Source organism: Oryza sativa, chromosome 9 (assembly GCF_034140825.1).
Source record: "Oryza sativa Japonica Group chromosome 9, ASM3414082v1".
In the NCBI taxonomy this organism is placed as follows: domain Eukaryota; kingdom Viridiplantae; phylum Streptophyta; class Magnoliopsida; order Poales; family Poaceae; genus Oryza; species Oryza sativa.
Genome location: NC_089043.1, coordinates 18,255,888 through 18,276,923, shown reverse-complemented (window position 1 = coordinate 18,276,923; position 21,036 = coordinate 18,255,888). Strand labels below are relative to the sequence as shown.

Sequence of the window (21,036 nt, the reverse complement as noted above, 5' to 3'; positions counted from 1 at the left end):
GATTTTGTAACTCGATGACAAGTTGAGGGACCTTCGGTATACTTTTTCCTTATTACTGGTCGGATAGATAAGGAACACATAAACAGGCCAGGGTTGCAGACAAGGCCCAGCACGATTTTCGGCCGTAAAGGAGAACAAGGCCGGGACGAAATATGAGGCGTATCCGACACGGTCGCTATTTACTCTCCTACTCCTCCCTTTTATTACTGCGGGACCGCGTCCCACGAGAAGAAAAAAAACAAAAAACAAAAACCAAGGTTTTTCTTCTTTTTTTTTTATCCTTTCTTGAGAATGGCTTCCTCACCGCTGCTCCGATCCGCCGGCGGCGTGCTCCGGCGGTCGATCCATGGAGCGCGGGAGCAATCCAGCCTCTTCTTCTTCCCCACCGCCACCGATTTGGCTGGGAGGAGACAATCCGTCTACAAGCAGGCGGCGTTCCCCTCCTCCTCCTTCGCCCGGCCATCGCTCGCGGTCGCGGACCACCCGCGGCGCCTCTTCAGCTCCTCCGGTTGCAGCGGGAGGACGGAGCCCGCTGAGGTGATAATACTCTTCCTCCCCCCCCCCCTTCCTCTGGGATCCCGTTACATCTGTGAAATCTCATACTACAGCCTTGCTGTTTTCTTCTTCTTCTTCCTCCACTGGCCTTGAGTTCTTGGTTTTGGGCTTATCAGGGCATACACATCATCTTAATTAGGCTGTGTTAGAAGCTAATGGTTGGTAACCCGTCACCCGCACACAAAATGGGGCGGTGGATTAGCCCATGATTAACTGAGAGCCCCATTATCTCGCTTATTCGTATGCTCATCTGAATCGCTTATTAGCAAATTAAAAAAAAATCATCGTTTGCGAGTAATTTTTTTTATATACGTGTTATTAGTGACTCAAAAATAAATGTTGTAGAATAAACTAAACTACGATGACAAAACCAAACAAATCAAAATAAAAACTAAGTTCTAAAATTCAAATTTAGCTTATAAGCATAAACATAAGCGAAACAATGAGGGCCCTAAGTATTAACTACAAAAACACTTAAAATAGATTAATATAATTTTTATAGCAACTTTCCTCTAGATTTTTTTTAAAAAAAGTTTTTAGTAGTTCAAGAAGTGTGGGCACGGAAGAAAAGAGAGTAGAAGTTGGGTAGAGGGAGTACAGAACACACCTCGGAACAAGTTTATTCCAAAATATATGGTGGGGGGAATCAATCAATAGCCTGCTACAAGAAGGGACTGTATATTTAACCTTCCGTATACAGAGATAGCATGGCTTGATTTGTAAAAAAATAAAAAAATAAGTTAGCATAGAAAACATGTTAACTATACTCTGTTATGGATAGCAATAGGTTGTCATAATCGTCATACACCAGGTTTTGATGCAAGTTAATGTTTTAATCCATCTGTTCTTTTTTTTCCCGTGATGGATGATTTGTTGGAAACTTGGATTCCATGTTTTTCATAAATCTTACAATTTTGTAAATTCGGAAAATGAATACTCAGAAAAACAGTGTCACTGTAAATGTCCTGACAAAATTATATGAGCATCGGTCTTCTATCTTAATCAAAATGCGGACATTAACTTTTCCACAAATTCTTAACATACCAAAACCTCCCACCGTTTGGGTGATGCAACTTCTTTTAAATTGCTTATTTAGTTCAAATTCCTAAGCATTTGGATCCAAATCCCTTGTATTCAAATAGGCCATTAGTTTTTTAAAAAAATGCAGTACTCCTTTTTACTTCTTTTTGCTAATTTAAACAACATAAGAGTAGTGGCGAGAGTAGTGGCAATAACCTAAGGAGGTAGATACCTTCTTCTTCACAATTTTAACCATTTATTTTTTAAACTATTCTGTTCAGCAACTTTAAATTAGACATACTCACCACAGTTCTTCACCATTGCCTCCAACAGCTGAAAATATTTCGTGACCAATATTAACAAGAAAAATCATAATCATGGAGTACTCGCTGCCTTATCATATGCTGATAGCTCAACAGTGAGTCAGTGACAGATAAGTAAATGGGCATTGACAAACAAATTGATGTTAGTCACAGAAATAAAAACTGGAGGTTCTCACATGAAAATATTACACAAGGGTAGATATTGTGATTAAAATTGTAGCACGAACCATCAACGTGAAAAATTCAACTCTGGCATCCTTATGCTCCAACTGCTTCACAATTTTCTACCACGCCTTGGTTTGCCTGATTCAAAGTGGCTGATAGTATTCTGGGTGACCAGAGATTCAGAGGTAACCTTCCATCTACAAGTTATTTTTTGGAGACAATGCAGTTTTAGCAATTCAAACTGTCGAGTTTACCAATAAGAAATAAATAGAACATTTAATGTGTTTAGTGATGCAGTATTTTTCACTGTACTGTTCAAATTGAATGTCTACATTCTATATAGTTAAACTACAGAGAACTTTGAATGCATTTTTTTTACCATGAACAGCAACTTAGACTAAAAGTATAAACTGCCTTCAGACCTTGTATTTTCAATAACGAAAGTAGCAAGCTAAAGCAACCAGTAAAGCTACAACATATTTACATGGCGAATTACTCAACAGATATAGCACGGCCTGATTTGCAACAAAAAAGAAAAGTAGAAAGAAGATAGCATGCCTGTAATAAAAACAGATTAGTTTAACCATATTCTGTTAAAGGAGAGCAACAGGTTATGGTAATCATTGTAAACCAGATTCTGATGCAAGTTACTGTTTTATTCCATCTCTCAGAAACTTTTATCAATGGATGAGTTTTTGGAGCACAGAAGGCAATTCGGGAAGAACGGGGAGGAGGATACTTTTAGAGATGCAGAAATTTCAGAACATGAAAAGCGGGAGGAGAAGCTCCTTCGTAAAAGATTGTCATCTACTGTCAAAAAGTTGTCCCGTTGCTTACACGAGAAGAAGCCTCTAATTCTAGAAATTGGAGTTCAAATAGAAAACAATAATAAGTGCGTAGACCTCACTGTTTTGGATATGCTTTTTTTTGCTACTCTTCCTAATCATGTTTCTTGTATGTATGATCAAGTTAAATACTTTCTGGTGTTAATCCCTAGCTTCGTTTCTATCGGTCTTATTCTTGATAAACTCCATGTGTTTGGTTGACTCCAAAAAGAAGGGCAACTTCCAACGTAACTCTTATTCAAGTGTAAACCCATTTTTATATTTTGGTCATGACTTTTGGCTAGTACTAGCAAAAGGGTCCCGTGCGTTGCAACAGGATTTGAAAAAAATATGGTAATGGTTCCACCTCATGATCAAGTATATTGGAAACGAACCCTACTATATGTACGACGTTGCTGTCCGATCGTGTTACGGCGTGGGCACAGCTAACATGCGCACACCAAGATTCATCATAGACTGAATCATCTATCGGGTGTGAAGCTTTCAACGTTGCTTTGGTCGTACACAGGAGTCGGACAACAATGTCATATCTATATTACTAGAAAAAATACCCATACGTTGTAACGGATGAAATGTATTTTAATCTTATTGTTGTTATACGGTTTAGTTAAGGTGAGATTCACCGTGGGAATTTGCTTGAATATATACTTTTTAAAAGATCATGAGCTGCAATTAGGATTTTTGTGCACATAATATAATTAACTTTAATTTTTAAATTAAAAACGGGTTCATTATAAGATTTTATAATCAACAAAAAATTTGTTGAAGAAAGAGGTACTATAGTTTTGATTTTTCATCAACCGGATGTGCATGGTCCGTGCTAGTGGTAGAGAAAAAAAAAATTGCGCGCAAATATGATTTGACAGGAGGGAGGAAAAGTAGACTTATTCCAGGAGAGGCCCATAAAAAGGTAGACTTATTCCGAGAGGCCTATAGACACAGTGCAAGTAATATAGGTGTAAAAAGGAGAGAGAGGTGATTACATGGAAGATACATATACTATATCAACCACGGTTTTGACCCGACAATTAAACGGATCACCCAAAATCCTTACATATTTTTTTATTAGGTATAGAGGTATATATTAGAATTAGAATTAAATAACATGTTATTATTAAAATAAAATACTAAATATATTTTTATTAAATTCTTCATGAATGAACCACACTATCTAGAATTGTTTTGAATTTTTCAAAGCTCAATTGCTAATTTTAATAATACAAATATAATTTTAATAATTAATTTAAAGTAAAAACAAACTAAAAGCCCTCTCCTAAGTCTAGGTCAAATCTGGCCCATTCTTCTTCTCCTCCCTCTTGGGCTGCCATCCCTTCCTCTTGGCCGTCATCCCTATCTCCACTTGGGCCCAGCAGCCACCTCTCTTCCTTTCCTCCTTCTTGGGCCACCATCCTCGGGCCCAACAGCCATGCCAACCCATGAAAAGAAGCAGATGGGAATAAAACCGAAAAAGACACGGAAAAAAAAGGAAAACGGCGAAAAAAAACGCACGGACGAAAAAAAATTGTCGGAAGCCTTATGTATATATAGATTTTCGATTGGAAACTCATCCTCTAATGTAACAACTCGTATGTATGTATATTGTGCATCCAGGGCATCCTTTCTGTCTTTGGTGCAGCGTCCGGGTTGCGCATCAGCTTTGCCAAATGCTTGATTACTCTGATGCGTTGCTCGGCTGAGGACCTGGAGTTGGTTCAGTCCTGCTTTCCTGCTCGATTTTTGACTTTCCTTACACCTACCTCGGCATTACGTTGTCTGTTCGCATGTTGTTGAAGGCAGCCCTGCAACCGCTTGTGGATAAAGCTTCCCATCGACTCCCCCCCCCCCTCCCCCACGGAAGGGACGACTCACCACTCTGGCTAGCCGCTCTGTGTTGGTCTAGTTTGTTCTCTCCTCCATTGCGATCCATGTGTCTATGGCAATCGGCCTTCCAGTCTAAGTTATTAAAGCTATTGACAAGAAGCGACGTGCCTTCCTATGGACGGATACGGACTCGGCTCATGGGGGGCAGTGCAGGGTGTCCTAGGCGAAGGTGTGTTGTCCCAAAGCTTTCGGTGGATTGGGAATTCCTGACCTCAGGATGGCATGGTTTGCTCTGCGTGTTCGCTGGCTTTGGCTTTAGTGCTCAGGGCATCCCTACTAGGATGGCTTGAAGGCCCCAGTCGAGCGGACCGTCTCCGACATGTTCGCGGCGTCCACCTTCTTCGTGCCGGGAGATGGAGAGTTAATGCTCTTCTGGTCTGACCAATGCATCGGTGGCCGCTCGGTGGCCTTCTTGGCTCCAGATCTCCTCTTCACCGTGCTCCAGTGCCTCTGGGGTTCGCGCACGGTTGCTTCTGGCTTGGTAAACAATTCCTGGGTTTCTGACATCCGCGATGCCCTCACTGTCCCGGTAATTTCCCAGCTCCTTCTTGTGTAGGATGTGGTGCTTCACATACAAGCTCTCGCCAGGAGTCGGGGATCATCTTGTTTGGCGTTGGATGAGTGACCAGTGCTACTCGGCGCGTTCAGTATACCAGGCGTTCTTTTTTGGTCAACACTCATTTGTACGTGCTGATCTTCTCTAGCACACGAAGAGTCCTGCTAAATGCAAGGTCTTTCTTTGGTTTGCATTTCAGCAGCGCTACTGGACGGCCGATCTCCTCTAGAAGCATGGCATTGATAGTCACTCGGCCTACCCCTTTTGCACTCAGCATCTTGAGACGGCGAACCATATCCTTCTCGACTGCGTGTTCGCTCGGTAGGTCTGGCTCCGTGTGGTGTCGCTTCCTGGCTAGGGTACCCACCCCCTCCCCCGAGGTAGCTGGCTCCAGGACTGGTGATCATCCTCTAGGGCCTACTTGCCTGAGCATCTCTGTGTCGGCTTGGACTCCCTGGTACTCCTGGTCTCTTGGCAATTGTGGAAGGAACGGAACTCCAGGGTTTTCGACTTTGCGCTCTCTTTTGTCTCAGTGGTTCTGGAGTCCATTCTTCTGTTTCAGTGGTTCTGGAGTCCATTCTCTCAGAGGGCCATATGTGGTCTTTAACTGGCGTTGCTGCTTTTGGAGATTTCTTGGGAGTTTAGCATGTTTTGCCCCCTTCCTACTGATCGGAGTTGAGTTTAGCCTCCGTAGACAGATTTTGCTTTGCTTTTTCTCCCTTCCCCTGGCATAAGCCGATCTGGCTGATTGTATTGTGTAAGAAAAACTCTTTCATTCTAATATATTGACGTGCAATCCTTTTGCGCGTTCATAAAAAAATAGTATAAGACAACTACCAGTTTTAAAAATTAATAGATCATCTACAACCAACCTAATAACTTACTCTCGTGTGTTGTAACAGGATTTTAATTGCTAAAAATGATCATTAACCGACTATTATCATTACTTTTTATACATTATCTCTTAAATTTTATATATATTTCTAACTAACATATAGGTCCTATAGCCTCACAATATTATTTTTCCTTTCCACGAAAAGTAGAGATGGTTATGAGGGTAGTTGACATGTATGTTCTTTGGCCCCACATGTTCTTTCTTCACTCCAAAAGGGTACGGAGTTGGTGGTGGGGTGATGGCAGATATCCATACTTGTGAGGTACGAAGAAGAACATCACAAATGGATGAGGGTTTTAATTAAGGCCGAGTTTAGTTCCAAACTTTTTGTTCAAACTTCCAACTTTTTTATCACATCAAAACTTTCCTACACACAAACTTCCAACTTTTCCAATTTCAATCAAACTTCCAATTTTGACGTGAACTAAACACACTCTAAGGATTGAATCAATCCATTTTATGCCATCGATAAAGCGTAGGTTCTACAATATGCCACCGATAAAACTCAATTCTACAATATACCATCAAATAACTTATTTTCTTCCTTATATGTCATCGTCGTTAGTCAAACGCCATTAAGAGAGGAAAAATGACCATTTTACACCTAGGATAAAATTGAGATTTTGCACAATGCCACGTCGCACTAAAAAATCTTGGATGATGAAAAGACAAGTATTTCTATTTTTCATCGATGAGAAGAAATAGTGGATCATGACCAATGAAATCGATGAAGATGCATGATACCCTAGGGGTAAAATATATATTTTCTTGCTCTTAACGGAATTTGACTAACTGTTGACTAGCGGCGATAGCATGTTAGGAAGAAAACTAATTGTTCGATGGTATATTATAGAACTGAGCTTTGTCAGCGGCATATTATAGAATTCATGTTTTGTCAATCGCATAGAATGGATTATCTCTTAGTTTTGTTTGTTTATTTGTTTGTGTGTGTGGCTAGATGTGAAAAATAAATTAAAATTGGTTGAAACTCCTAAAATGACAGAGAGAGATGATAGTGCTATTTTAAATGTACAATATTAGGAGTGAATAATGATTAGCACTCGGTTATTTTTTTAATTATTTTCTATGAGCATACTAGGATTGTAAAAACAGAAAAAGAAAATACGAGAACAAAGTATTATACTCATTGAATGTCCATAGGGATTAAAAACACACTAGACTTCCAAAACTAATGTTTGGATGACACATATCAAAAACGTAAAACTTTGCGTCATATAGGAATAATAAACATGAGATTGAACCTCATGCTAGTTTTTCTCTAAAAAATATGCACTTCGGTCCATTCCATAAAAATATCGAAGTAAGACATATTCCTTTGCTCGTACAGAAATCCAATGCATTAAAATTCTTTTATTGTTAGTTTTTTGTTTGTTTCAAAGGAATCCTCATAATGTAAAGTGTCAATTTCTCAAATTTCATATGAGTGGATAAGGTAAAGTATTTGGAAAACAAGCCGTCCCTTTTCGTTTCACCCAGAGAAAATGTTTGGGAGATTAATATTCTGTGAAATAGCTTTTCGATAGCTAACTCATGAGAATCTAAACTGATGCTTTTTACTTATATTTCGTTTTTTATTCTACAATTATAACTTGTTGATAGAGAGTTAGGGCCCCTTTAAATCAAAAGATTTATGTAGAAATTTCATAGGATTTAAATTCTATATGAAAATTTCCTATTTGGCCCTTTGATTCAAAGGATTGAAACTTGAATTCCTACGGAATGACGTATTGTATATGGATTTTGGAAGAAACTTAGCAAGAGGTTCAACCTCTTGGAAAATTTTCTTTAAGTCTATCTCTCTCATCTGATTCCTGTGTTTTTTCTGTAGTCCAATGAAATGATCATTCAATGTTTTTCTTGTGTTTTACAATCATCTGTTTTATGCTTCAATTCCTATCAGAATCCTGTGTTTTTTTTTCAATTCCTCCATTTTTTTCAACTCTACGATTCAAAGGAGCCCTTAAATAGCAGGATTGAGAAAATGTAGAAATAGGAAAAAACGCAGGATTTTAATATAGGAATGTAAGTGTAAAACAGAGGATTATAAAATGCAGGAAAAACAGAGGAATTACCGTTTGATTGAACCACAAGGAAAAACATAGGAATTGAATGAAAGAGATATACTCAAAAGAAAGTTACCAAGAGGTTTCCACCAAAATCTTTATAGGATTGTCCATTCCATAGGAATTTCAAAGGATTGGATATGATTTAATCATTTATTTTAAAGGGTTTGATAGGAAATTTTTCTATAGAATTAAAATCCTTCGAAATTCATATATTTTTCTGCAAATCAAAATTTAAGTTTTTTTTTTGCCAAGGTAAGAAGCTCCGCTCCTCCAACGTACCCAGTCCCAACCCCAGCCGGCCGCCGTCGCCGCTACCGTCGTGCCCACCTCCTTCTCCGACCGCTGCAGCCGTGGCAGTAGCGACCAGAGCTCTCTCTCTCTCCGCACGGATCGGCTGCGGCTACAACTCGCACTGCTGAGTACTGGTAGTCTAGGGCCGAAATTTCCGAAATTTTAGAAAATTCGGTCATTTCGGTCCCCTCCGAAACGATATTAATTCGGCCGAAATTTTTGAATCTTTTTAAGAATTTAGGTAATATTTGTTTAAATTCAACTAAATTTTATTCAAAATTTTGGAAATTTCGGATCGAAATTTCTGAAATTTCGGGATTTCGGTGACCCCTGATCAAAAGCCCTAAACCTATACAGTGAACCCTCCTGGTACGTATCGGATACCTGATTATTTAGACCGGCGTAATCAAAATCGAAAGAAGAGCTTCGGTTCTTGGTGGTGGAGGATGGCTTCGTCGTCGTTGCTCCTCCGATCCGCCGCCCGCGAGCTCCGGCGGCGGCGGTCGATATTCCGTCCACCGCGCTTGGCCGCCCCTCCGGTGGAGCCCGGCTCGCGTCTCCTCACCACCGATGGCGCCGCGAAGAACACCACACCGCCCTCCTCCTCCACTCCCAATGCGACCCAGTTCCAGTTGCTTCGTCTGGAGGATGCCTTGGCCTTGCGCTCCGAGTACGCTCACTGTGTTGAAACCATCAAGATTAATTATAATCTTCGTTTCCTCTGGGGATATTTTTTTCTTTCTTTTATGTACATACATATACATGCATACATATTTCTGTCTTGCAAGATGCAACGCCAATATGAGGGGAAAAGGAGCACAAAATTAATGAATCTGTGGCAAAAACAAAAAAAAAGAAAAAGAAAAGATGACTATACAATGCTTAGATGCAATGGTTGGGGAAAAACAAGTGACTTTAGATGTAATTGGCTAATGACAAGTAACCTTCTTAAGTGGTACCTCAAATTATCTCGCTTGTGTCGAATATCTTCCTTGCGTCCGATGATTCAGAATCTGCAAATAGATTATTATTATTAGTGAAAGTTATTAGTTTGATATTGGAAGGGATATGTTAGAATTTATGTTAGTATATGCCAAATTCCTATGAAGAAACATATTGAATTCATGACCTATAATTTGAGTTCACCTGTATTCTTTATTGGAAGGGTATATATTAATCATGGCAAATTCCTGCTGAGATATTCTGAGTTGATGACCTGTAAGTGTAACTTGAGTTAATTAATGACCTCTAATTTGAGCTAACCCATATATTCTTTTGATGGAAAGTAAAACGTTGTGATGATCGGTATAACACCATGATTCTGATGCAAACCCATGTTTTATTTATTCCATTCGCCCAGAAACTACAGGTCTGCAGGGATGAAGTAATAGCATACAAAAGGTATTTGCTCAAGAAGAAGAAGGAAAGTGACCTGGACTACTTGTTGACTTTGGACCAGTTCAGTGATACCATGGAAGAATGGTCCTCTATTCTTCGACAAACCAAAGAGGTATTTGAGGCTAAAAATAAAGAGTCTGCCGAAATGTAAGCTTGAACTTTATTTATCTGGTTATATTATATATGAGCACATGCTCTTCCTTTTTTAAAAAAATTATGTGTTTCTTTTGACGTGCGCAGGTATCGTCTTGTTCGACAACGGGCACTGTTAATTTCGTACTCCGCTGTTTTTGCCGTCGCTCTTTATAATCTGTATTTGTTTAGTTAAGGTGAAAATTGTCAGCTGCAAAGCTCACAGTGTGCTGTGAACCATGCATAATTGTGGTCAATGGTGATCAGTCCGTGTATTGGGCATTGGTCCTCAACTTAGTTGCTGGAAATTTTCTTTCGCTAGCATTGGAGTTCATTTGATCGTCCACGATAAAAGACTTATCAAAGTTGGAATTATATGTTCAGCCTAAGAAACAGATTTGATAAGCACCTCCAAAGAATATAGAATTGGGGGTGACAGATTTGATAAGCACCCGCTGCACCTCCAAAGAATATAGAATTGGGGTTGACGCCCCAGAAGAAAAGAGAAAAGACTAGGGTTTAATCCACCAAAATAACAATTGACGGATGAAAAGTGTTCTTTTTTTCCAACAGTCTAACTACACAACTCTTCCCCTTCTGGCTATACCTCTCAAAAGTCTCCAAAGTCGAGAGTAGTTGAAAAGAAGAATTGTTCATTCATTTCACTCGCAGTCTAAATGTTCTAAACTGCTCTGCTGCACCGCGGACTCACCAGTATGTTTTACCTCAATGCTGGACGGATGCAGTGGTTCAAAATGGACAAAATGCGTTTCCATGCCCAGCGAGTGAAGCAGCTCGTCCTCGCGCAAAATCTTCGGAGTCTTGGACTTCTCCATCAGAAGAACGCCCTCAGCTACTCCTTCAGTCCTGCAGCCTTGTGGCATGTCGCCACCAAAATTCAGGTTCTGCTTCTGCGGATCATTTTCAGTTTCATCCATGCAGAAGCTCACAATGAACTTCTCCGTGGCGTTTATTTTCAAGTTCTGGGATGTCGGAATAGAGACGGTCTCGTTGTTAGCTGGGTAACAGCATTGCATCCCCAACTCGGATTCGATCCGCTCCTTCAAGAAAGCCATCTGAGGTTTTTCGCCATGAACTAGAATTACATGACTGGGAGAAAGAAATTCAGTAAGATCCATGATCCCCTTTGAGTCTGTATGAGGACTGAATGACAGTTGATGGATCTGTTGCACAAAGAGGGAAACTTAGTATAGTAAAGAAATACAAAGGTTAGTAATAGGAACTTGAACAGGTAGGCAAGATAATCAAAGGGGCAAAATGAAAATTTTAAGATGTTAAAGGATCTAAAGTTGCTAATATTATGTTTTTCACTCTAGAGCTAAATATTCTAAAACTTGAATATAGTAAAATTCAGAAATTTGAGAAGTCGTATTGCACGATAAACAGAGGTGAAAGAACTGACTTTAAGCAAGATCTAAACAATAGTGGACATTTAATAAAGCACTAAGGTAGCTTTAGTTATGATATAAGGTGTATAAACAAAGGTCAGGATAATATTCAAGGCACCATATAATTTCTATGGTAAGCACTAAGCAGAACACTAGAACGTATAGCCACCGACAGTAATCAGTAAGTGTGCAACTTCTTGCAACCAGTTGTTTGTTGCGTCCTTGATCCATGAAAACAACATTTTACACAAAAGTAAAAATTAAGTGGAGCAACCTGACATCTGACATCAATATGGGTGTCCTTGTCTATGTCAATCCTGGTAGGTTTTCCAGACATCAACTTATGGCCAATGGTTCCAGCAACACAATATCTACATTGAAAACAACAAAGTAAGGTCATATAAAAAACACAAAGATGACTGCATAAAAATTTTAAGAAAGCAGTCAAATTTTCCTTTTTCCTCCTGTTCATCTTTTAGTACAGGACGAGAAAAAATAATAATTTGATCACAAGTCACAATTGAAGCAGAAAAATGCATATATGAATGATAAAGAAGCATTCAACTCCAAGCAAACACCATCTTTTATGTCAAATTGTCCAAGGAATCCAGAAGGCTGATTAGGCTTCTCCAGTACCAACAGAAATATTTTATTCAGCAAGCAAACATATAATGTCTTACAACATTATAAAATATAGAAGAAAGAATAAATTACAAGAGTTAAGAGGAATACCCAGGAAGTGTAACCAGATTTTTTTCTGATGGAGCCCATTTCTTAAACACTTCAAGGGAAAATCCACCACTAATCATACCAGGTGTTGCAAAAAGCACACATGGACCAGGATTGTTAATGAAAGAACGCTCAAAGTGGCAAACTGCAACGTGAGGAAAAAAAATATTCAGTACTGTCTGTACATAACAGAAAGTCAGAAACATAAATGATGTGCATTAGAACTCTAATTTAAGAGATACTCCCTCCGTCCCAAAATATAACAATTTTTAGCCATCAGGATTTGTCCCAAAATATAACAACTTCTCCATCAACAATCTCTTCCCAACCAATCACAACCCTCCACCATTCACATTTCCCACCTACCTCTACTACTCATCCAATCACAACCCTCTACCATTCACTTTTACCTACTTTTTTAATAACCATGTCCAACTTTAAAACTTCTTATATTCTGGGACGGAGGGAGTACAATGTAGGAGCCAATGGCATATATCTTCAATATCAGTATTATCAACACTCATTAAAGAAGGTGCATCATGAATGCATGCCACATAGTTTCTTATATACAAATAAAAGGAAAACATACTGCAGGTTTATAAGTTTTCCCTAAACAGATACACTCTACGAAATTCGACATATGATTCAAATGAAATGTTTATTCAAGGACATACCATGCTTGAAGTCAAATGGGTTATGAACTGTGTAGCTGTTCTTGATCTTTTGGCTAGTCCATCCAATAAGCATTTTGTAGTACATGTTGGCTTGAATGGTTAAACCTATCAAACAAATACAACAATAAATAAAGTGGACAAATACATGAAAGCAAGTTAAAGTTGGACAAAGACACATACCAGCTGAGAAATAAATAGGAATCTTCAGGTTCATCCTTTCCCAATAGTCATCCAGTAGTATGCATAGCTCCTGACACACATTAGAGGAGAAAATTGGTAATATGCCACTCCACAAAGTAGGCTTTGATAAAATATCACTATGGAGATTGCGTTCAATAAAATGCCACTCTGTTCATAGCTACATCTATATTTTGCCCCTTTCGGAGTTTCAAGGCAATCTTAATTTGTTTTCCACATTACAGCAGTGTATCACTTCTGATTATGGAAGTTTCAAACAGCATACTCCAAAGGACATTTTTCCAAAAGGATCCTACTCTTAACCATTAAATTAAATGCATCATCACATATAATTAAGAGAGGAGTGGTGAGTACCTGTGCTCTTCCAAGAGCAAATGCTGGAATTAGAACTTTACCACCTCCAGAAACACACTTATGGACCTAGATAAAATACGCTCTCATTAAAGTGATGAATTTACTAAGTAGAAATTTGCAAGTAAAGATTATAAAGATTCAATGTGTCAACACAATCAACATGATTCAAGTATCAGAACTTGAAAAAGGGATAAACTCTTGGCTAATAACAAGTTGTACTTAGTATTTTGTGAGCATGAACTCCCTGGAGGTATTCATGCCATAGAAATGTACAAAACTACTTAAGTTTGCACAATGCTACAAGCCCAACCATCAGCATCGATAAATGTAACACATATCTTGCATCACCAAGGGGATTGCATAAGTGTTACAAAAGAAACCAAATAAAAAAAGCCCCAATAAAATTGGTAGTGTGAAGGTTCAGGTTTCATACTGCTTTTAAGAACTCCCTCTCTCGGGCATGCTTCGAGTCACGCACAGTTTTAGCATATGTTGATCTGCAGATAAAACTTCAGTTTAATACTTACACATTGAACATAAAACAGATACACCAAAGAACTGCACCTCAAATTCCGTATTGGTAAAACATTAAGACAACAGTACAGAACAAGGTAGACCATAATTCCATAAAAACCAAATATGGATTATATTAAAACGAAACATCACAAGAAAAATTTAGCAAAATACACCTACCTAATCATTAACTACAAAGGAGATTTCCAACTACATACAGGTCAAAGCAGAGGTTAACAACAGAAACCGGATACTGGTTTACTGGTACGTAGCTGTGTGGAAAACCTGATATCATAAAGATAGTTAATGGACACACAAGCACGCGCGCAAGCGCACACAAAAGATAAAAGAGCTATAAGAAACAAGACAGCAAAATTACTGCTAAAACATACCAAAGAACCTAATCCTGAGTGGCAATGATTCACTACAAGTCTACAACTACATCACTGGGTCAACATTTCAAAAGGAAAACATGATGCACAAGAGCATAACTATAATTTGAATTTGTAGCATACTCTGTTATCAACAGATCTAACTTCAGACGATCAATTTGCGCTGCTCCAAGGTGCCTATCTGGTGTCATATTGTAATCTCCAGTGTACACAATAGCAGCATCTCCAACTTTTGCATATATCATTGCAGCCCCTAGAACCTTGCATGTGGAAGAATGATGACTAATTAAGAAAGTACAGAACAACATTAATATTAATTTTCCAAGAATTTAAAAAATAACACTGCAGTTAATATGGGACAGAAAAGTATACAGCACATACATGTCCAGCATAATAGGCACGGATCGAAAGGTCCTTATCTACTTGAATGGTCTGCTTCAGGTCCAATGGTATAACTGAAATGTCCAATGAAATAACCAAATGAGAACTATCGTACATGCATACCTGTGTGCCAGCACAATATCTAAGTAGACTAGTAAAAGATATGTGAAAAGTGAACACAGAACATTTACCTTTCCTCATACAGCGTAGGATGTCTTCATAGCTATATTGCTCTTCCTCTCCTCTATGATCTACCATTACTTTCCGATAGTCTTCCAGCATCAATGGAGCTAAAGCCTTTGTCGGGTACTGCTTGAGGTACAACGATTTAAGTTATGAGATGAAGATCAATCACTCAGCAAGAGAAATCAAGCTTTCACATGCTACCGATGGACAATATCAGTTCACAGCACATCTCCTTTTGCGTATTATATACTTTGACAAGATCATCTCAATAAGATCAACAAGTTCACTGAACCCCTAGACCATCAAACATATTTACGCAGGACCATGACCACTATTAAGTACTGCAGTGACAGCCACAACTCACAAGCTCAATGGATATTAGTATTTGATAGCTAAGATGAATAAAAATCCAACCTATGACAAGTTAATTTGAAATTCAACCTCACTATAGCCCCTTTTTTTTTAATGAAACCCCATTCTACCTGGAACGGATACACCAAAGCTGCGCAATCATAATACTGAACAAATAAACATGAACTGGTTAGTGGTTACAACTCACCGTCATGTAAACTGGACCGTGGTAACCGCAGACCTCGGTGAAGTACGGCAGTGCTCCGATATGATCCAAATGGCTGCAACGCACAAACTTCACAAAGCTATTAACCGTGCAAGCAAACTGGATATGCTGCTACAGATCAAATTCGATTCAATTCAATTCGATTTTTGGCAGACGCACAAGTGGGTGATGACGACGCAGGAGATGGCGGCGGTGTAGTCGGCGGCGCCGTCGGCGAGGAGGCGGTCGAAGTCCGGGTAGCGGCGGCTGTCGCGGTGGCCCATGTGCATGCCGCAGTCGAACATGACGCGCTTCCCGCCGCCGAAGGTGACCACCACGCAGCTCTTCCCCACCTCCTGCCCCGCCCCTGCGCCATCGCCATCAATCCACGCGTGGTTCCCATCAATCAACCCGTGCGAGAAGAGGAACTCGAGGAGGACGAAGGGTACCTAGCACGAGGCACTCGATGGCCATGCCGCCGCCGCCGCCGCCGCCGCTTCTCCCCTCTCCCGGCGCCGCTCCACGCCGGAATCCCTCAACCACGCCTCCGTTGCCTCTCCGCCGCCTTCCTCGCCGCGCCGCCGAGGAGGGCGTGCGGCTGGTTGGGCTTGCCGGCTAGAAGAGTTGGGCTTTTGTGGGCCTCGGCCCAGTTCTCAGTAAGCCCATATCAGTGTGAGCCCATGGGCCCTGCTTGTCAGAGCCCAGTCAAACGCTTTATCTGCATATTAAGCCCATATCAATCTTGGCCCACCAAAAAGCCCAGCCGCTGCTTACTTTGGTCTCACTCTAGTCCCGTTCTTTTCTCCGACAAGAGTTGGATGAAGATTAACGGCATGTTCACTTTGAAGCCATTTTTAACCTTACCAAATTTTAGTAAAGTTACTAAAAAAGTGGCTACATTTAGTTTGTTGTCAAATTTTAGTAATTATATAAGAAATCCTACTAAAATTTTAGCAAGTTGTTGCCAAAATTTTGGTATTACTAAAATTTAGTAAGGTTTTTTTTGGCATAAAGTGAACAGGCCCTAAGATTTTCGTGGCACGCTTTCAAACTGATAAACGGCTCGTTTCGTGCGAAAAAACTTTATATATAAAAGTTGCTCTAAAATATCATATTAATTTATTTTTCAAATTTGTAATAATTAAAGCTCAATCGAATATACGTTAATACCACATCATTTTACATAAAAAAAAACTTAATATTCATTTTTATCTTCAGGGGATTCAATGATGAATATAAAGATGAATGTGAAAATTAAGTGTTTCACGTAAAACGAGATGATAATAACGTAAGATTAATTGAGTTTTAATTATTGCAAACTTGAAAAATGGATTAATCTGATATTTTAGAACAACTTTCATATAGAAAATTCTTGCACAAAACACATCGTTTAACGGTTTAAAAAGCGTGCCACGAATATCCAAAACTTAATCCACTTTTTTTAAGTGGAAACGAATGGAGCCTAGTCAACTCGCCCACGTGGACCAATTGTTCATCGAGAAAATCCCACCCTCTTCTTCCTCCTCCGAATTTTCCCAATTTTTTTTTGCTCTTTCCACGAGGCGACGACGGCGACGATGAGCGCGGCGGCGGAGGACGTGGTGCACAGCGGCGGGTGCCACTGCGGTCGAAGTCCGGGTAGCGGCGGTTGTCGTGGTGGCCCATGTGCATGCCGCAGTCGAACATGACGCGCTTCTCACCGCCGAAGGTGACCACCACACAGCTCTTCCCTACCTCCTACCCCGCCCCTGCGCCATCGCCATCGCCATCAATCCACGCATCATTCCCATCAATCAATCAAATCCGTGCGAGAAGCGGAGAGGGAGAGAGAGGAGTGGAGGACGACGAAGGGTACCTAGCACAAGGCACTCGATGTCCATGGCGCCGCCGCCGCTTCTACCCTCTCCCCCGGCGCTGCTCCACGCCAGAATCCCTCAACCACGCCTCAGTTGCCTCTCCGCCGCCTTCCTCGCCGCGCCGCCGCCACCGCCACCCGCACGAAGGCCGCTTGCTCTCTCCGCCGCCGACGAGGTCGCGAGCTGGTTGGGCTGCCTCATGGGCTTTTGTGGGCCGTAGGCCCAGTGCTCAGTAAGCCCATATCAGTGTGAGCCCATGGGCCAGTCAACTCGAGTCCATATATTAAGCCCATATCAATCTTGGCCCACAAAAAAGCCCAGCCACTGCTTGCCTTGGTCTCACTCTAGTCAACGCGCCCACGTGGACCAGTTGTTCATCGAGAAAATCCCACCCGCTTCTTTCTTCTCCGAATTTTCCCTTTTTTCTTTTCCTCTTTCCACGAGGCGACGACGGCGACGATGAGCGCGGCGGCGGCGGCGGACGTGGTGCACAGCGGCGGCTGCCACTGCGGGCGGGTGCGGTGGCGGGCGGAGGCGCCGGCGAGCGTGGTGGTGTGGATCTGCAACTGCTCCGACTGCGCCATGCGCGGGAACGCCCACTTCGTCGTCCCGGCCTCCAAGTTCACCCTCGCCGCCGGCGCCGGCGAGTCCCTCACCACCTACACCTTCGGCACCCACACGGCGAAGCACACGTTCTGCAGGGTCTGCGGCATCACCTCCTTCTACACCCCGCGGTCCAACCCCGACGGCGTCGCCGTCACCGCCGCCTGCGTCGACCCGGGCACCCTGGCGCACGTCGAGTACAGGCACGCCGACGGGAGGAACTGGGAGAAGTGGTTCTCCAGGAGCGACATCTCCGACTTCTCCAAGCCCAAGGCGCCGCCGCCGCCGCCGCCGAGTAAGACCTAGCTGCTCCGGTGGTGATGGTCGCTGGGTAAGTTCCTCTCCCCCCCTTTCTGTTGTATTGTGAGCTTCTTTAGTATCAAAAATTATGTGATAATAAATGAAACACCAATCGATATGGAGATATGTGCAATATGTGTTAATTAACTACATATCTGTGTTGCAATTGGTGATTTGGATGTTTAATTTGCTGCTTTCTCATGTTCAATTCGACTGTCTTAAAATGAAATTGAGACTAGAAGAAGGATATGAGGATATGCTTTCGTGTGGTGTATATCCAATGTGTACGAAATTCATGAGCAATCAACAAAAGCAGATGTGCGATTCCTGTTTATCCTGTGTGGGTGATAGCCGCGATATTAGTGAAATGCCATGGAAATCTCACCGAGAGCTCAACCACCACAAGAGACATAGAATTATTCATTTGAATAGGCTTTTATATATACTTGACATACAATTGGAAGAAATAGGATCATAGTAAGAGATTGAACAGGTGATCAACTGATCACTACTCTACAGCATAGAACTTCCGATGAATAGATGAATTCCGGAGATGCCGTACTACCTATAATCGATTCAAGGAGACATAGGAGACTGCCAAAGATGCTCGGTTGCCCTCTGCGCCGGAGGCTTTTCAGATGCAACGTTCCTTCAGGCTGCGGACCTTCTGTCAGCCATGGCTTCTCTGACGCACGGTCGCCATGGAACGGATTTGAGACCAACAGACGACGAGGAAGGCCATGACAAGGGAATGCTAGACCTTCTGTGAGTCTTGCCTCAGATGGTGATGCTGCAGGATGTAATGGATTAGCATTGCTAGGCCTTTTGTAGGCTCGCGCTGGGAAGGATCTACTTAGCATATTCTTCGAGCACAAACTCGTTGAAGCCTTTTTAGCCCCTTTATGGTTCTCTCCTTTATGCTTCACAACCAAATGGAGATCTAATGCAAGCTTTCCTGGTTTATCACTCTGTGGAACTTGTGGGTGATTGGGAGAAAGGAAGTGGTCTTCATTTCTTTAAACAAAAACAAGAGCACTTGCCTGTAAAGGGGATTTGTGCAGTTGGTCCCAGTCATGTGTCATCAGAAGACACTAATTATTCGTTAATTATTAAGCACATGCTCAGGCAATCAACTTCTTTCCAGTTACAAATTGGTAATATAATAGGTAGAAAAATGTTTGGCAATTTACTGCATTTTCTGTCATGATCACACAATCTTAGGATGAAACAGTTTCAGGAAGTGTAACAAAGCATTTCATTCCTTATATTAAAACAAACAAAGCTATAAACATCGCCGTAGCTCTTGCAACTGTTTGGTCCAGTTTAGACTTGGTCATTTTTTAACTCTATGGATATTCATTCACCGTATATCTAAAGTTCAGTTCGTTTTCAGTGCCATTTTTCTGCTACAGCCTTTTCTAGTTTCTTCCTTATTGGATGCACAGCCACCTAGAATTTAGCACATCCTTTAGTAACCACTCAAGATTGATGTGGTTCTCAAAAGACGGTGAGTCTCTCAACTTCACCGTTGGACTGCTAGAATTCGTTGAGAAGGCAAAGTGCCACTCAGGGGCTACATGCCTTTCCATCGTTCCTTTCTACAGTGCATTCTAAATTGCTTGAACACTGCAACAGTTGATGATCTGATCGATGCTTTGGAATTCTCATGCCCAATTTGGCAAAGCACCATCACTATGCACATCAGGTTTTTATTGCTGGACAGTGATGCATCAGCAACCTCCTCTAGAACCTGCCATGAGGAATGGCACCATTGATTTTGTTCATTTCTTTTTAGACAATGGAAAAAATCTTTGATTTGCTCATAGCTGACGATTTGGATGCACTGATGAAGCTTCTTTCTTTGTGTGTTTGTGTTGATCTAGTTACTAATACTGATGACCTGACAGTTTTGATCTTATGGTGTATTAAGATGCTATTGTGTTCCAGATGCAACACGCGTTGGTGATCTTTCTTTCGGTGTCTGAAGTGGCTGGGCACATGGAATGAACAATTCCTGTGGGAGCAAGGGCGCATTATAAAAGTGCCAGGTCACGTCCCTAGCTTTTGAAGGATCTTCAGGAAGCCATGGATACCGAGCTCCACTTTCGGTTGTGGCAGTGACTCACTGGATCGAGCAACTTTTAAACTTGGTGTTTGTGGTTGTGGAAGCCGTTGTCCAAATGCTAAATTGCCAAGTTGGAAGCCATATGCTTAAAATGATTGCCCATGGTTAAAACTATTTTCATTGTGGAAAGTGGAAATAACCCTGACAGCTGCTGCCGACTGAATTGCGGCTCCATCGTGAATACGCTAAACAGCATGTTTGCAAATAAAAAATAATTTGTGAATAATTTTTTCCTTTTGAAACCTGAGGCGGAACTTAGTTCCACTTTTATATTTAGAAGAAGAGAATTGACCCAGTTTATAAGGAAAACCGGGTCCGAAAACCATACAACTGCACGGTTAATTACAAACCCACCACTACACAACTAACAACGACGGCGGAGCCCAATCGTAGGACGTCGCTACCAAGCTAAACACAAAAGCGACACAACAGCTTTCACATTACAGAAGAGGTGTTATCGTTGCCGAGCTAGCCGCCCCAGCTACCTAGCAGCGCCAACTTCACAACCACAACGACACTGAAGACGAAAGTCGCCAAAGCGAAAAGGGGCTCCAACATCTAGCAATAGACATCAACCAAGCCACCGAGGAGCCACTTCCTTCACACGGCCTG

The 21,036-nt window shown here is 41.3% G+C and overlaps 2 protein-coding genes, 2 long non-coding RNA genes and 1 other non-coding gene across 6 annotated transcripts; 3 read left to right on the top strand and 2 right to left on the bottom strand.

Annotated features, from left to right (window-relative positions):
• The first annotated feature begins 277 nt into the window (after positions 1–277).
• LOC107278785 (uncharacterized) lies at positions 278–3,145 on the top strand. The gene is made up of 2 exons (XR_010735164.1): positions 278–537; positions 2,735–3,145. It is a non-coding gene; the product is annotated as an uncharacterized protein (transcript).
• Positions 3,146–8,846: 5,701 nt separating this feature from the next.
• LOC136351887 (uncharacterized) lies at positions 8,847–9,707 on the bottom strand. Its single transcript, XR_010735163.1, has 2 exons — positions 9,578–9,707; positions 8,847–9,297 (listed from the first exon to the last, which is right to left on the bottom strand). It is a non-coding gene; the product is annotated as an uncharacterized lncRNA (long non-coding RNA).
• LOC107276879 (uncharacterized) lies at positions 9,053–10,469 on the top strand. Its single transcript, XR_001548606.3, has 3 exons — positions 9,053–9,288; positions 9,979–10,163; positions 10,257–10,469. It is a non-coding gene; the product is annotated as an uncharacterized lncRNA (long non-coding RNA).
• Positions 10,470–10,482: 13 nt separating this feature from the next.
• On the bottom strand, positions 10,483–16,144 carry LOC4346985 (cleavage and polyadenylation specificity factor subunit 3-II). Its single transcript, XM_015795940.3, has 13 exons — positions 15,990–16,144; positions 15,721–15,907; positions 15,544–15,616; positions 14,990–15,107; positions 14,799–14,872; positions 14,541–14,677; positions 13,946–14,009; positions 13,513–13,578; positions 13,141–13,210; positions 12,961–13,065; positions 12,290–12,431; positions 11,832–11,928; positions 10,483–11,332 (listed from the first exon to the last, which is right to left on the bottom strand). Exons 1-13 carry the CDS (start codon positions 16,012–16,014, stop codon positions 10,811–10,813), a joined length of 1,680 nt encoding a protein of 559 aa, XP_015651426.1. The 5' UTR covers positions 16,015–16,144; the 3' UTR covers positions 10,483–10,810.
• Positions 16,145–17,772: 1,628 nt separating this feature from the next.
• On the top strand, positions 17,773–20,538 carry LOC4346983 (uncharacterized). Of its 2 annotated transcripts, none has more exons than XM_015795815.2 (2): positions 17,773–18,330; positions 20,247–20,538. In XM_015795815.2, exon 1 carries the CDS (start codon positions 17,856–17,858, stop codon positions 18,303–18,305), a length of 450 nt encoding a protein of 149 aa, XP_015651301.1. In that variant the 5' UTR covers positions 17,773–17,855; the 3' UTR covers positions 18,306–18,330; positions 20,247–20,538. The 2 variants fall into 2 exon arrangements, with proteins under 2 accessions (XP_015651301.1, XP_015651302.1); XM_015795816.3 differs by having other exon boundaries at positions 20,230–20,538.
• The last annotated feature ends 498 nt before the right edge of the window (positions 20,539–21,036 follow it).

What these genes read in the sequence shown, in the direction of transcription:
- LOC4346985 (XM_015795940.3), bottom strand. Translation starts at nt 16,014, where the DNA reads ATGGCCATCGAGTGCCTCGTGCTAG. An exon ending in ACGGTCCAGTTTACATGACG is followed by an intron (nt 15,108 to 15,543) that starts GTGAGTTGTAAC and finishes TACCTCAAGCAG; the next exon opens with TACCCGACAAAGGCTTTAGC. An exon ending in TTAGATCTGTTGATAACAGA is followed by an intron (nt 14,010 to 14,540) that starts GTATGCTACAAA and finishes TTTTATCTGCAG; the next exon opens with ATCAACATATGCTAAAACTG.
- LOC4346983 (XM_015795815.2), top strand. Translation starts at nt 17,856, where the DNA reads ATGAGCGCGGCGGCGGCGGCGGACGTGGTGCACAGCGGCGGCTGCCAC.